Here is a 15,502-nt window from a genome sequence, read left to right on the forward strand (position 1 = left end):
CTCTTTACAGTAAGAAAATGGATCTGGTTCCTTCCCTGTCATTGTAGCAGAAGATAAATTTGGGTCAAATGACCCCTGTAATGGGGCAGGGCAAGTTGGTGATCACAAATCCCTTCTGGTATTCAAACCTACGGATCTATGAAATATTTCTAAATCTGTGCCTGAGGGCAGAATCAACAGCAGCAGAAAGGTCACCTTTATCATCATTGCTGTCAAACACCGTGGAAACAGCAGAGCACAAAGCAAGTGTGTTGCTCAATCACTTTGCCCTTCTGCTACATCTGTTACCTTTGCCTGTACTTTGTCCCATTAAATGAAACTCACTCCCCTGTCCTGGATGAACTCCCACTTCCAAAAAGTGCACAGCAAAACTCTGTTGGCTTCAGCGATGGGATCTTGCCTTTACAAAGGCAATTAATGCCTGCTAAGTGCAGAACTTAGCAGTGTTAGATAAATAAAGATAATTATGGAAGCAACTGCTCTTTGTGATAATGAGACAGTAGGAAACAGAGAGGGACTTTTTACAAGAGCGTGCAGTGACAGGACAAGGGGAGTGGCTTCACATTGACACAGAGCAGGGCTGGATGGGATATTGGGCAGGAATTGTTCCCTGGCAGGGTGGGCAGGCCCTGGCACAGGGTGCCCAGAGCAGCTGGGGCTGCCCCTGGATCCCTGGCAGTGCCCAAGGCCAGGCTGGATGGAGCTCAGAGCAATCTGGCACAGTGGAAGGTGTCCCTGCCCATGGCAGGGGTGGCACTGGAAGATCTCAAAGGTCTCTTCCACCCCAAAGCATTCCATGATTGTTGGATACAGCCCACTGGATACAGTTCCTGGCGGGGTTTGAGGAGGCTGCAGGCACAAGAGGTGAGATCACCACTGTAGTTAAATGTCCTGTGAGGCACCACGGGTGTCCCTGGAGGTTGGTGTCATTTATTATTGTGTATCTAAACCAACACGAGATGTTTGGTTGGGCACCCAAATCCTGCTGTGGGTGTGGTGGCTGCCTGAGATCCAGTTCCTATGGACCCACCAAATGCTGCAGTGTTTTAACATTCCATATCTATTAATATGCGAATATTTCCCACAAGCTGAAAAATTTAAAAGTTAAATGTGAGCATCCCTGCTTGAATACTCACCATAATGTGTCAAGTCTTCATTTTTTTCCTTGCCACTTCCTTATTTTCTTTTTTTCCTTTTCTTTTTAGTTTTAGGTCTTGTTTCATTCTTTTTTCTTTTCCCTTCCTCAAGACAGAGGCTTTTAAAGCTGGGTTTTCTCCCTAATAAGTGTTCATAGAATTCCTAGCACAACCGGATCCTGATGGAGCCACTGGATATTAATGTGCTGCAAATTAATCAGTAATGAAAATTAAATGTGTGTTTATGCTCTAGTTGTAATGTTTATACAAATACAAGACATGTGTGCCACGACTGTGGAATAGTTCCCACCAGAATATTTGCAAGGGTGCAGCATTAACCAGCTTTAAATAAAAGAAAAGGCCTGGTTTGTTCGAATGAACAACCCAAGGGACAAACACAATTTGAAGTGGAACAGGATGAACACTGTGAAATGCAGAGGCAGGGATTTTCAATACTCTACAGTCTCCGGGTTTCTGAAGGTGATGGTGGCATTTATCTCTTGCCTCCTTCTATATTGTGCTTTTGCATTTCGCCAGAAATTCTGTCAAAACTCAAGGATGTTTGTGATGAGTAACACAGCTCAAGACCTATGTTAGGAGTAAATGTGAATGAGAATTCCTCCTTCTGGCTTTGTTAGAAATGCTCTTTAGATAAGGAGTTGAAAACAGATCAATAGCAAGATTTCTTTTTTTAAAAAAAGAGGCAGATGCAGCTTTCCGTCTTCCACAAGTTCCCTACAAAAAGAGTTTTCGTAGTTGTCATACACATGCCTCTCCCTGGAGATTCCTGGAAAATGACAATTGCAAGTCCAAATTTTTTATCCCATTGCCAAAGGCTGGAGGGGAAGTGTGGAGAGAATAGGAACAAACTGCCTCATCCCAGACTTTATCTTGCACAGTCTCCTGGTGCATCATTCTGTTACATTTCCATTTGTGAATATCCTTTCAGATGACCAGAATAAATCCAGTGCTGTAACTTCTGTGATGTTCGTGCAGTGTTTTCCCTGGAGTGCCAATGGAAGGAGTTTGTTTCACTCACCAAGTGCTAAAATTAGTCTTTGGGTGGTCACTTGCTAATGAATACAACAGATTGGATGGGAAAATAAGGAACACAGGGAAAACATTTTCCTTTTCAACAAACCACCATTACTTAACAATACTCCAAACCCCACTTTTCCCATTTAACCTAAAATGTGTTGAAAATTACATGGAAGATTCAACACTGAAATGTGCTGGCACAGAGTCCTCATTTGGAAGAGAAAAGAGTCTGGAAACTTGTAGTCTATTCACAATTACCACAGGAAGTGTTCGCGTCCTGCAGCTTCAATATTTGGAGTTCTATTTTCCCTTATTCCCTGTAGTTATCGAATCCTTAATGCCTGGCTTTGATCCTTATCTCAAACAGAACTGCTAAAGGATAAATTCAAGGTGAGGTGGCCTCAATATTCCATGTGCTCTGTTTTTTCCAGGGGCCTGTTAGCCAGAGGCTTCACAGAGACCCATTATCTGCAGGATGGCACTGACGTGGTTCTCACACACAATCACACGGTAAGGTTGGGCTTTCGTGGGTAGATGATGCTTCATCCCTAAAGTCCAAAATGTTCTCTGCCAGGATCTGAGCCCTGGGATGAACCAGCTCAACGTGTGATCTTTTTTTGCTGTTGCCTTCAGTGTCTGTGTGACTGCTCTGATCCTACACGTGAATTTCTAGGGGGAGACTTTAAAGGCGAGCTCTGGAGTTTCAACCAGATGACTTTTAAAATTTGTGAGATTTTTTTTCTGCTTCTTGGAAATAAGCCCACTAAAATTTGTTAATTATGGCAGCCATGGCTGATCAGTTATGGAGAAAAGCCCTGGTTCTGTTTGGAAAAAAACCCCTAAACATCTGATTTCCAGAATTCAAAAGTTCATGTCAGATGTTTGAAGGCTTGGGTGTCTTTCCTCACTGGGGAAGTCATGGCTGGAGTTTGGGAGAGGGTGTTGGTTTGGTTTACTTTTAAATCCAGGCCATAAATGTGTTATGGATGTACTTCATGCTTGTATTTGTGTGTGTGTGTATGTGTATTTATGTACGTGTATAAATATGCATATATCAATATTTATAAAATATATATATATCTTTTTAAAAATACAGCTTGTCAAAATAAGTAGTTAAAACCTGCTTTTTACCTATAAAACCTCTTAAGGCAGGAACATTTTTTGTCCTCTGACAGCATGAATGCCTTAATTAGAAATAATGCAGCAAGCCATTTTAATTACAAAGCTTATCTTTTATCTGCCTAAGTCCCATAAAGTATTTGTTATGTTATGGTATTTACTTACTGACACTGTCAGCAGAGGCATCATGTTTTGTGTTTCCATCCATAATGGGCTTTGCTGGGATCAGGGGAAGGAGTTGTTTCCCTGCATAACATCTTCTGAAAAAGCATCTTCATTATAGCTCCAGACACCCCAAGTGAAGCAATCATTTTGGAAGCTTTCAGCGCTTTCATTTTGCTGGGTCCTCATATCTCCTTCAAAATCAGCTCGGGAGAAAATAGTCATTTGTTTTAGAAGCAGGAAGGCTGCAGAGACTCCTGAAGGAAGTAAAAGGAAATAAATGAAGCACATGAGTCTTTTAGAGATTTACCTGAGTTAACAGGACTATGTGTACAGCTAATGACAGGTTTTCCTTGCTAAAAAACAATGTCTGTTAGCATAATGGCAAAGTAAGTTGTGATTAATAATGACAGTGCATTCTGCTGCCTAAAAGAGAGAGAGCAGTGAATTCATTTTTCATTAAATGCTGCAATATGGTTGAGAAAAGATAAGTCTCCGATTTTATTTTTATATCTCTTCTTCACTGAGGGCATCAATACAGTCTGGAGTTGAAACCAAATCTGATTTTCCACTGAAAAGTTGCTTAGTCAAATTCTGCTTGGAGGTCAAAGCAAGGCAGGTTTGTGGAGCTGTCATTTGGGCAGTTCTCTAGCACACGAGTCAGTGCCTGGGTTATTTTTCAATTTATAGCACCCGAAAAATTGTCAAAAGCTGCTATTTATTAAATGATCTCAAGTAAGAGTAGAGTACTGTTTTAAGTATGATGGATCAGCCTTGGTAATTATTTGCTTTTAAGGGGTCATCCGTTTTATATACTAGTTTGCAGGAATAAAAAGATTTGATAGCAGAGAAAAAATCCTGCAATTCAGTGGAGTTACTGAGCTAGAAATCAATTTTCTACCAGTCCCCTTGCAGGCCATGCTCTGATAAGTTTACATTTTCGATACTGAACTTTGGCATCACGTAGCTGGATCTCAGAGAAATTGTGAAATGGGCCACAACCAGGAGCTCAGAGTTAATAAAATGACAAGTTGTATGTGGAGAGGGAAAGAAATCAGGCCCTTTGCCATAATTCACTCTTAGATAAAGACAGCTGGACCACAGCAGCAGCTGCGTGGGGTGAGATATTGGCTCCCCTCCCCCCTTCACTGGGCCTGTGCTCAGCTCTGGTGATGCTCAAACCTAAAGATTTCTTTCTCAGGAGCTTGGAACGTCACCTCTGCCTCATGCTTGCTTTAAGCAATGAGAATAAACCTAATTTATTTTTGATTTTAGCATATAAGGGTCTCAGTGCTTGAGGGGGGGGGGGCATTGATTTTTCTTGTATCAACTGGATGCATGTAACTGCTAACACTAAAATAAAGTGAAGTAGTGCACCCACACCGAAAGCTTTGACATCCACAGCAATTGTGACTGAAGTGATCACCCCCAAAAAAATTCAATCTATGACTCCCTCCCTTCTCTTGTGGCTTTGTCTTTGCTAATGTGTTTATGAGGATTGATGATAAAAATACCCAAGAGTAAAACGCTCTCACCCTGTTTCTGTCGATTCTTCCACTGAGAAAAGCCACTGAGATTTGTGTTTAGAAAGTCAGAGCTGGCTGTTCTGTGTTCACTTGCTCGTGCTGGAAATCAAACAAACATTTCTCCTGGCATAAACTCAGTTGCAGAAGATTCCTGTCTGAATCGTTCCATCCTGCCCAGCATTTCCATGACTATTGTTTTCTTCACCAAAATCGAGGTGGTCTTTTGAAGTCTACTCTGTGAGGCTTTGTGAGTGGAAACCATGCCCCAGACTGGAAAGGTTAATTAATGCAATAATGAACGAAGCATTAAAAGGCACAGGGAGATGACTGTCAGGTTACAGCACCACTGATAACTTCCCTTAATCAGACAGGAACCTTTCACAGCAGAGTTTTCAGTTTCCAGGTTGGCATTCAAAGGAGCACGAGAAAAGAAATGCTGGGCGTGACACAATCCTTGCTTTCCAGCCAGTCACATAATTGGGAATGCAATATAACCTTTAGTCAACAAAAAAATTAGCCTTGATTCCAGACAGATATGTGGATGTGCTTAGAAACCCTCTGTTGTGGGTGCCTTTTGCAAGCACTGGATTATTAAAGAAATATAATAACCTAGCCACAAAATGAAATTGGACTGTTGTCTCTCAAAATAGAAGACCCCCTTTATTCTTGGTTGTTTTTAATAACATGCAGCTACTTGGTTGGGTATTTCAATAAAAGGTTTCCTTTGCAACCTGTTTTCCTTCCCCTTCATTTGCTCTGTGATTTTTTTTTTTCAAGTTATAGGGTTGGGATTGGCTTTGTTATATTTCTCTTTTTGAATACCTACCTCCTATAGGGATGGGTCTAACTCTAAATAGATCTAGATATAGATCTATTTAGATCTAGTTTTAGATATAGGTCTAAATGCCCTTAAATAAAAATAGGGGTCTCTCTAGACAGCAGTAAAGTGTGGCAGCTGATTTGTTCATCTGATTAATTTTATAAAATATTCCATATTGTAGCTTTAAATAAAAGAGAAAAAGGGGTGCAGTCATACAAATTTAACATTATTGATCCTTTAAAAAATGAGAACACAAAACAAAAAAAGCTCCTATAACCTTTTGGGGTTTAAGGAGCACCCAAGGTTTCCATTTAGGAACTCTTTGGCCTATTAAGCCCAGTGAATACTTGGTGGGACAGGAAAGGTGCTGTCAGTGTGATTCTGAATGCTGTAGCCTGAAACTGATAATCACCTTGAAATAAAAGGGCTGGAAAACCAGGAGCAAAGAGCATTTGTGACCATTGAAATGTTTTTTCTTCCTGCCACAGGGTCACTGCTATTACCATGGCCACGTGCAGGGGTACCCCGAGTCCTCCGTCAGCCTCAGCACCTGCTCGGGACTCAGGTGAGCCAAGATTTCAGTGAGATTCGAGCTCTTGGGTGTTTGGTTTGACTTTTAATAAATGAATCAATATTGGGGAAGGAGCTGGAGCCCCAGGAGTGGCTGAGGGAGCTGGAAAGGGGCTCAGCCTGGAGCAAAGGAGGCTCAGGGGGGACCTTGTGGCTCTGCACAAGTCCCTGACAGGAGGGGGCAGCTGGGGGGGGTCGGGCTCTGCTGGCAGGGAACAGGGACAGGAGGAGAGGGAACGGCCTCAGGCTGGGCCAGGGGAGGTTTAGGTTGGATATTGGGGAAATTTCTTCATGGAAAAGTTTGTCCAGCCCTGGCACAACTGCCCAGGGCAGTGGTGGAGTCCCCATCCCTGGAGGGATTTAAAATCCATGTGGATGTGGCAGCTGGGGACATGGGTTAGTGGTGGCCTTGGCAGTGCTGGGGGAATGGTTGGACTCAGTCACCTTGGAGGGCTTCTCCAACATAAACGATTCTATGATTCTTATCTTTTTTCAAATGTTAGATGAATCTCTACAAATTAATTCCCCTCTAGTTCCTCTGAAGAGAAAAAGCAAAGGATAGATAACACAATTTGGGGGGTTTCCAAGAGCCATCCCTTCTCTCCTGCTGCCCATCCCTCTCTGTGCCCATTGCAGCACTGCAGTGCTAGGCTCATTTTCATACTGGCAGTGTCCAGTGGCTTTCCAGGCCTCTTTCTCCTCAAAACCGTTTCATCAGTGCTGTCAGGACTGCTTTGCCAGCTGTGGAATCACTCATTGTCCAGCAGCTTCATCATTAGGAGAGGTGGCTTCATAAATCAGAGAATCCAAGATTCTATGGTATATAGAATATGCACGGTTGTGGAGCTCAATTAACTGTGTTTATGGCAGGTAAGATGCTCAGCTTTTGGATTTTAGCTGCTTGTTAACAGCAGAGTAGCAGATTCCCATCGCTGAAAACCAAACCTTCTCCGAGTTTGACAAAGGAATGGTCTGACAACGTTTTCAATACACAATGGACACAGTTCAGGAAACAATTATCTTCCTTACTTGGACAATCAGAGACTGGTATTTACTCACAGAGCTGTTCCAAATCACAGTAATTAACTGTAAATTGGCTCTAGCGTTCTCCCTGGAAAACCCAGTTTTCCTGTCAGATTTCCAGCTGTCTCAGCCTTTTCTGGGTTTAATTTATCCACAAACAGCAGGAGTGGCTGGAATCTTTTCCCCTTGGTTTCGCATTTTGTGTGATAGTGGCATTGTCAAGGCTTTTGTAAGGGAGCTCTGGGACAGAGCAGCAGAGAGTGCAAACAGTTTGATCCCTCCCTCTGGGACCCATTTGCTGTAGTGGATGGGATTCCTTTGGCTCATTCCCACACAGACAGGGGCTTTATGGGTGCTCCACTATGGATCCAGCATCTTCCAAAAGTTTAATGAACCCCTTGCATGAACAGTCAGCATTCATCTGTCATTCTCGCTGTAAAATATATCCAGAATTTAAAACTGTTTGTAAAAACCTAATGCAGAGCTCTCAGTATTTTAGTTAAAGGGATCACAGTTCTGCAAGGGCTACAGGGAAAATTTGTACCTCGTGGGACAGGGTCTGCATTGATGTCTTTGTTCCAGACTACCTGGAAATTAATCAGTCTCAAGAGAAAATACCCTTCTCCACATTAGAAGTCTTTTCTTTCTTCTCCAGAGTGCTCGCTTTACAACTGTGGAGCTCCCAGAGTTGTTTCTCAGTTTTAGGTAGCTCAGATATGTCAAGACAGCAGATGCTGGCAGTGACATTTTTCTGACACTGTTGCAGACAAGTCCCCAGAGTGCAAGCTGGCAAGATTAGCCTCCTTCTCCACAGGAAAAACAGAGCAGCGCCTTTTGCAGTACAAAATTTCGGAAATTTCCTTTGCAGTGCATGTTTTGTTGTAGTAGGAGATCAGCTGAGGATAAATCGCAGTATCTGTGCCTGCTTCACTGCCGAGGTTGGTAAACAAGAGTGTCCATGAGCGAGAACAGTTTGTGAAAAGGGTCCTGTGCCTGTTGATTCACTCCACCAAACCTGTTTCACAGCCCAATAACCAACAGCAACAACTCCCAGGCAGCAATAACTCCCAGATATTGCCTGTATGGAATCACAGAATCACAGAATGGTTTGGGTTGGAAGGGAGCTGAAAGTTCATCCTGTTCCACCCCCTGCCATGGGCAGGGACACCTTTCTCTAGACCAGGTGGCTCCGAAAGAAGGGCAGTCCAAAAGAATTTCATGGTTTTCTTTGCTGGCAGCTTTGCTAGCTTGAAAGAATAGTTATGGAAAAGATGGGGTAGGGTAGGATAGGATAGAATAATGTACTTGTCACCAACTCACTGGAGCAAGGGCTCTTTCTTTTCCATGTCATGATAAAGACTCCAAGCTGTGGGAGTAGACACAAGGCACTGTGAGGCCATGTGGCCCCAGGTGGGGACAGTCCCTGGAGCAGCCCTTTCACTTGCAGCAGCTGTTGGAAGGGAAGCCTGGTCTCGTTTTCAGGGTCTGTTCCTGGCTCCATGACAGTTCCTAAGTGAATTGGACAAATCTCTCTGTCTCACTTTCTCCATCTGTGAAATCCATTTAATGATTCTTACTTACCTACCTCACACAGCTGCTGCGTGGTGCTGAGCTTTAAGTGTCTGAAAAACATCTAATGAAAGGAAGTGCATGCTGTCAGCCCTCTGAAATCCTGGAGAACCAATATCCTCCCACTCCCACCAGACAGGCACCTTGGGCATTGTTCCAGGTGTGGATAGGTAGGGGCTGTGCTTTTTCCCCCAGATCAGCAGAGTTCATTAAAAGACATGAAACTCCTCATAAAGCGTAAGTTCCACATTTCAGTGTGCTCTGAAGCCTGAGTGCTCAGCAGCAGTCAAAGAAGCAAAAGGGATCATAGGAATTACTGAGATAGAAATAGAGGATGAAACAAGAAGCCTCATTACCGCTTCATAAATCCACAGAGCCCTCACGTCTTGAGTTCTGCATGCAGTTCTTGTTTTCCCCTCCCCAGTTCCATCTCAGAAGAGAGATTATATCCAGAAAAGGTACAGAGAAGGTCAAAAATTGTGATCAAAGGTATGGAGCAGCTTTTATCCGAGGAGAGAAAATAGACTAGGATTTGTCACTTTTGAAAGGAGATGACAGAGAAAAGGAGCATGATGAAACAAGGTTGAGTGTCATGCTGGAGAGGGGACAATTACTGAATATCCTTCATAACCTCAAAATTAGGAGACATCAAATGGAACTTTAGAGCAAAGGAAAGTACTTTTTATTCACGTAACGAAGCGCTGGAGCTGTCATGGGCGGGTGTCAGTGTAAAAAGTATCAATAGATTCTGAAAAGACGTGACAGTTTGGGAAGGGGAGCTCAGGGAGCCTCTCCAGGTCTGTCAAACCCGGAGATGTCCCTGACACTGCTGCTCTCAGAGCTGGGACTGCCAGCTGGGGGTGCTTGTTATGTTCTTATCTCTCACCCCTGAGTTCCTGCTGTTGGCCAAGGCCAGAGATGGGGTGCTGAGCTGGAGGAACCTTGCTCTGACCTCCCCCAACCATCAACATCTTCCCTCCACATGGCTGAGTATTTGAGATGTGTTATTAGCTCCTGAACACGACACGATTGCCCCGTGACAAGGAAGAATTGTGTGAAATCTGAAAGCTAAGGTTTTTCTGGTTTAAGTTAATCAGGCAGATAGAGGGGTAAGAGATAAAGAGGAGAGAGGAGGAAGCACAGCTCTCTCAAACACACATTTTCCAGCTCTGTTACATCTTCACACACATAACATTCGAGCTCCTCGCCTCATGTAGGAGCACAGTGGCAGAAATCATGGGATTGACTCTGAGAGCTGCCTAAAATGCAGGTTAGAGGAGATCACAATCATGCCATAATCTGCATCCTGCTGGCTCCTCAGAGAAGGAAGAGCTGAATGGCAGAGAGGGGTCAGGAAATGCTGAATGCACGAGAAGGGAACAATGGCTAATCAGGGTTTCTGTGTGTCCATCTGGATCAGAAAGCCAATTAGACTGTCAGAGCTTGTGGGAAGGTGAAGGTACGACAAAGCCGAGCTGTTTCCTTCCTGTCCTCAGGAAATACCCTTCTGTTTATCTAGCTTGGAGGCTCTTCAAGTTTTTAGCAAATAATTTTGGCCTGCGGCCACTGCTCACATCTTCTGTGCTAAATTTGTTTAGACTCAAATGATTTTTTTCCCTGATTGCTTTCCCTGTGAGTGCTGAATCCACCCAGAGCTGCAGCCTGGAGAAGGGCACAAACCTCCCTTGGCAGAGGACTCTGGCATGGGAATGTGATGCTACAAAGGCATCTGCAGTGACCTCTTAGCTGGGGAGAGCTTGAGAGGTGCTCCCAAAAATTCCTCAGGAGCCTAGGGATATAAATCTCCCAGGAAACACCAAAATGCACTTGAATATCCTAAGGTATTTTACTGAATTGTTAGATAATAAACCCAGTCACACATACAGAAAGTGTTCAGTCATTGTCCAGCCTCGTCAGCAGCTGAAAGATGCTGTGTCCACAGCGACAGGGATGGGGAGAAGGCCCCAGAATGGAATAGATGCTCATTTTTACTGGGATTACAGAGTTATGGTACCTGAGGCTGCCAATACCATTTTTCAAATGCTCTGGCTGAACTCACTGCAGCGCAGACACAGTCAGCTGAAGAGGGGATTTAAATGTGACACTCCAGACATCAACTATTTTTAAAAGGAATGGAAGTAGGAAACCAGTGAGAAAAAGAAATGTAAATTCCTCACGACTTCTCAAGCATCATTTCCCCACAGAAGGAGAGATTTCATCCAAAAGTTAAGTTAGGAGAAAATCCCTGTTGAGAAAAGCACTGGTTTGGATGTGAGCTTTTCCTCCATACTTTCTGAAGAGCTTTTAGTTCATATAAACATCCTGCATGGTTTGTAATTTATCTGACCGGAAAACTCCTGGAGGATTTTGAGCTCAACATTAAAAACCATTCACTTTCTGGGGTTTCATAGCTTCTGTAGGCTGCCTGTTCCAGGGGGAGCAGCTCCTGGATCGGGGTCACCTCTGTGATCTGAGATGAACTCAATGTCCAGCCTTTGACCACAGTGTGCACGGGGTCCCCAGTGCCCAGGGATCGCTGCCAGGACAAGGATGAGGGATGATCCCTACCCAGCTGTCTGAGCCTGCTGCTTCTCCATCCACTGCTTCTGGCACTTAGTGGGATGTGCAAGTTTGAATGTTCTTTTCCTGTCTGTTGGCTGCAGGGTGCTATAAAGTGTGCTCACTAAATTGGCACAGATGCCAATGCCCCTTCTTTCTCCTCCTTCTCCTTCTCCTTTCCTCATGTGACACTTCCTCTGACAACACAATTACTGTTCCTTGCAGCCCAAATGCTGGACATGAAATTGCATTTTCTCTTCCCATTCAAGCAACTCCTTGCTTGAATTCCGGGAATCAAGGTTGGGGCCCAATCTGCATCCACTCTGGACAGATCTGTCTTGCACTGAGAAAGGATGAAGTGCATGCTGCACGAGTCTCTGGCCATAATTCCATTCCAGAGATTATATTTTCAGGTTTGTGAAAGGAACTGGCTGGAGTAAAAGCCCTGTGAGTAATGATGTGTCTGTGTGAGAACACCTCCACCACTCCTGCAAGATGTAAAACCAGTGGTGCTACTGCTCTCACCGCCCTTTGAGATGCTGCCCTTGGTAGATTTGGGTCAGATTTGTTATTTTAATGGAATCCTGCTGTGCAGTGCAGTAGGATAATGGGATTGTTTGGCTCTTGTGTTGTGCTCTTCATCAATAGATAATTTTTTTCTGTGGATACTAAAATTTACTCCATTTTAGAGGTGAGGAATTGTTGCAGAAAGAGGTGACCAGGGGCATTGGTGGAGACAGGAGCACTTTTGCCTCCAGACTCCCATTCTCTGTATTTCCCAGTCCTTTAAAGTTAAAGAATGACCAAACCATTTGAAAAATATCTAAATATCAGCTCTATTAGAAAAACAGTTAATAGATCATCCTGCTCATTTATCCCCATAGTATCCATCTGCAACTTATTAGAACAGGCTGAAAGTGAAGTCCTCAGTCACCACTTCATTTTTCTTCCTCTTTTGTTTGTTTGCCTGCTTACTTGCCTGGGAATTTGTTATTCAGAGTCCTGGGAATGTAGAATGTATAAGAAAAATAAATAAAAATACCCTCTCAGTGCACAGATCACCCCCTGAGACGGTGCCTGTTGAGCAGCCCTGCACTCCAGGGTCATGAGGCTCCAATTCTGGTACCTTTTCACCTAAAACTCCTTGAAATCCATGGAACAGCTGTGGGATCAGTCCCTTTCCTTCTGAAGCTGTAACATTAGCTGTGGAATTAAGGACCTGGAGGTTTTTAGGTGGCACAGGAGCACTGCAATGTCTGTGGGCAGGGACAGGCTTTAAGTGAGTATCCAGTGTGCGAGCATGATTGCCCTCTAATTAATTTCTCACAAACTCAGGACATCTCCGTTCCTCTGCCAGTGGTAATGGAGCTTTTTATTATTATTGTTTAGAATGAGTATAACTGTGAGCTTCATTAAAACCAAATGTTTAATTGCACTTGTGGATCTCAGGTTTATCAATTTACTTAATTTCCCCTGTATAGTGCAGCAGAATAATATATAATAGTTTCATATAGTGCTGTCCCAGCCAAGTTTTGCTTCAGCATCACAATTTCTCAGACAAGTATGTGTTGATGGTTTATGTTGGCAGGACCTTTGCTTCTGCTGACAAGTTGGAAAAGAAAAATCCCATTTATGTTTTGAGATTTCCTAAAGCCTGTTGATTTATGAAATACGACTGGCCTTGCTTTAGGTTTTGTTTTGGTTTTCCTTTTTAAGAGGGAACAAAAAAGAAATTATATTTGATTTTATAGACAGTTTAAAAAGTGGAATTATTCCACTAAATTGAGTTTCCCTGATTGAGAGATTCCTGGCAAGTGAAACAGCGATTAATGAAACATTAATTATCTGAGTTATGTTTGAATTTCTTTTTGTTTGAGATGGGGAGAGTTCTCCTGTCTCATATAGACATTCCCCACGTGTCCACATGGCTCAGAAGGGAGGACAGGAGGCAAACACCAGCGGGTTTTCCATGTGCAGGGCGGATCAGCAGGGATGTGGATGTGCTTTGTTCAGTGCTGACCCCCAGACAGGAGCAGGGACCAAACCCTGTGCAGAGATGGAGTCAAGTTTAACTCAGGCTCAGGACCACACTGGAGCTGGTTCCAGTTGGCCTTGAGCCTGGGAGTTGATGTCTGATGTGCTCTGTGGGATGGATATTTTTCCTCCCTCTCTGCTACCAGTGATGGAGAAGACAGAGGGATTGTTTCAGGTAGGGCTGGGATTGTCTCTTGGCTTTCCTGCCTGCCTCATTTGCAAATCTTTCTGACTTCCCAGCATCTGTAGGGTTTCGGACAGAGGAAAACACAGATGGCCGTGAATTAGACACCTGACACCAAAATTTGAATACTTACTGCTTTTCTTCCCCTCAAATATTTATGATCCTGGGAATTCTGGTAGTCTTTTGTCTGATAGAAATCCCACAGATTGCAGTAGAAGTTGGTCTTAACAACTTGCTGAAATCTCTTTGGGGTTCTTTGTATAATTTTTGATTGGGGATCTGTAGTTTGATATACTGTTTGCCATATTAATATATTATTTGCCACACTGGAAAACACTATATTGTTCAACATTAATGGCTCCTGAAAAATTCAAAAGTTTCTGGGAACATGGGCTGACTCAGGAGTGTGGGAGAACCATGATCCACAGGGAGACACAGAAATGGTGGAGGAGTAACAGAGGCTCCTTGGAAACACCTGAGGAGAGTGGAAGGAAACAGTAGCTATGGATTTATTTTATTTGCCTCAAATTCTCAGTCCTGAATAACTGGTGGGTACTGTTCACACCAAAGAAAAAGAAAGGAACCATAACTCTTGGCTCATTACATTTTTAAGGTGCTGTGCTTGGCAATGCACGATGGGGAAAACATGCAATTGTAGGAAAGGAAAATTAGTCAAAAACAGAGAGCTGGCCAAGAAAATTCATATTTGATATTCATTATCTTATTACTGATGGTCACAAGCCAAGTGCTGGTATCCTGTAGGCAGCACTCAAGGGATAATTGTGCCTTAAATGAAAAGTCTGTTTCCCTTTATGCTGAATCTGCAGATTTTCCTTGTCCTGGGATTGCTCCATAGGCAAAGGTGGAACCATCCTTAAAGGCCCATGCTGTCCCTTGGGATGGGAATCAGACTGGTATGCTCAGGAAAAACCCAAATTAATCACTCTGGCATCTGATCATTTGTCCATGCCCCCAGCAGGTAAAGGAAATGAGGGGTAAAGAAGTGGTTATTTAGTTCTTTCGAAAGAAATGGTCATTTAGTTCTTTTAGACAGATTTTGGGTACATCAGGGATACATTGGAAACGTGGCATTGATGCAGCACATTTTGGATATGAACTTCTGCAAACATGATGCTCACTTTAAAATATTAAAAAAAAAAAAGGAGAGAATGCTACTCAGGATACAACTAAGTGTTTAATTACTTTCTAGTGTAAGTAATTAAAGAAAATTATTTAAGCCTCTAATTTTGAAAGTGAATGTTCTAAGAAGGGCAAATCTAGCGTTAAAAATAAAACCTCTTCATGCTTTGCCATTGCTTTTGAGTTGTCAACACAGGGAGCTGCTCAGGCTGGCCCATTTCAAACAGTGACTAATGGACTCCTGCCTCCAAAATTAAATGATTAATTGCACAAGGCAAAGACAACAATCCTTATTTGATTGTGCTGATTACAGAGCTGCTGGTTTTTGGAGTAAAGGGAATATGTTGTCCTAGTTTCCTAAATCCTCCAAGGAGTAAGGCAGCTCTGACAATAATTGAGAGCTGTGGGGTGTGAGGTTACTCAAATCACGGGGTGACCTGCCCGGAGGTGTCTCGTATGTCAGGAGGGTTGTTGGGATCCTGGCTGGAGCTGCAGGGTTGCTGGGATAAATCAGTCCAGCTTTTCCAGCCGTGATCCATCACTCCCAGCACGCCGCGTGATGGGTGAATGTGTCTTACCTGCTCTGCCAAGGGGACTGAGAAGCTGCAGATGAATTATCAGA

The 15,502-nt window shown here is 43.4% G+C and overlaps 1 protein-coding gene across 2 annotated transcripts in view; it reads left to right on the forward strand.

Moving 5' to 3' along the window:
- The window catches only part of ADAM12 (ADAM metallopeptidase domain 12), a 171,135-nt gene that overhangs the window by 94,097 nt on the left and 61,536 nt on the right, over positions 1-15,502 (forward strand). For both annotated transcript variants that reach the window (XM_032116848.1, XM_032116849.1), the window contains exons 4-5: positions 2,606-2,684; positions 6,290-6,366. In XM_032116848.1, coding sequence (XP_031972739.1) covers positions 2,606-2,684; positions 6,290-6,366 — 156 coding nt within the window. The remainder of the gene's footprint in view (positions 1-2,605; positions 2,685-6,289; positions 6,367-15,502) is intronic.

This window comes from Corvus moneduloides, chromosome 8 (genome assembly GCF_009650955.1).
Source record: "Corvus moneduloides isolate bCorMon1 chromosome 8, bCorMon1.pri, whole genome shotgun sequence".
Lineage (NCBI taxonomy): Eukaryota > Metazoa > Chordata > Aves > Passeriformes > Corvidae > Corvus > Corvus moneduloides.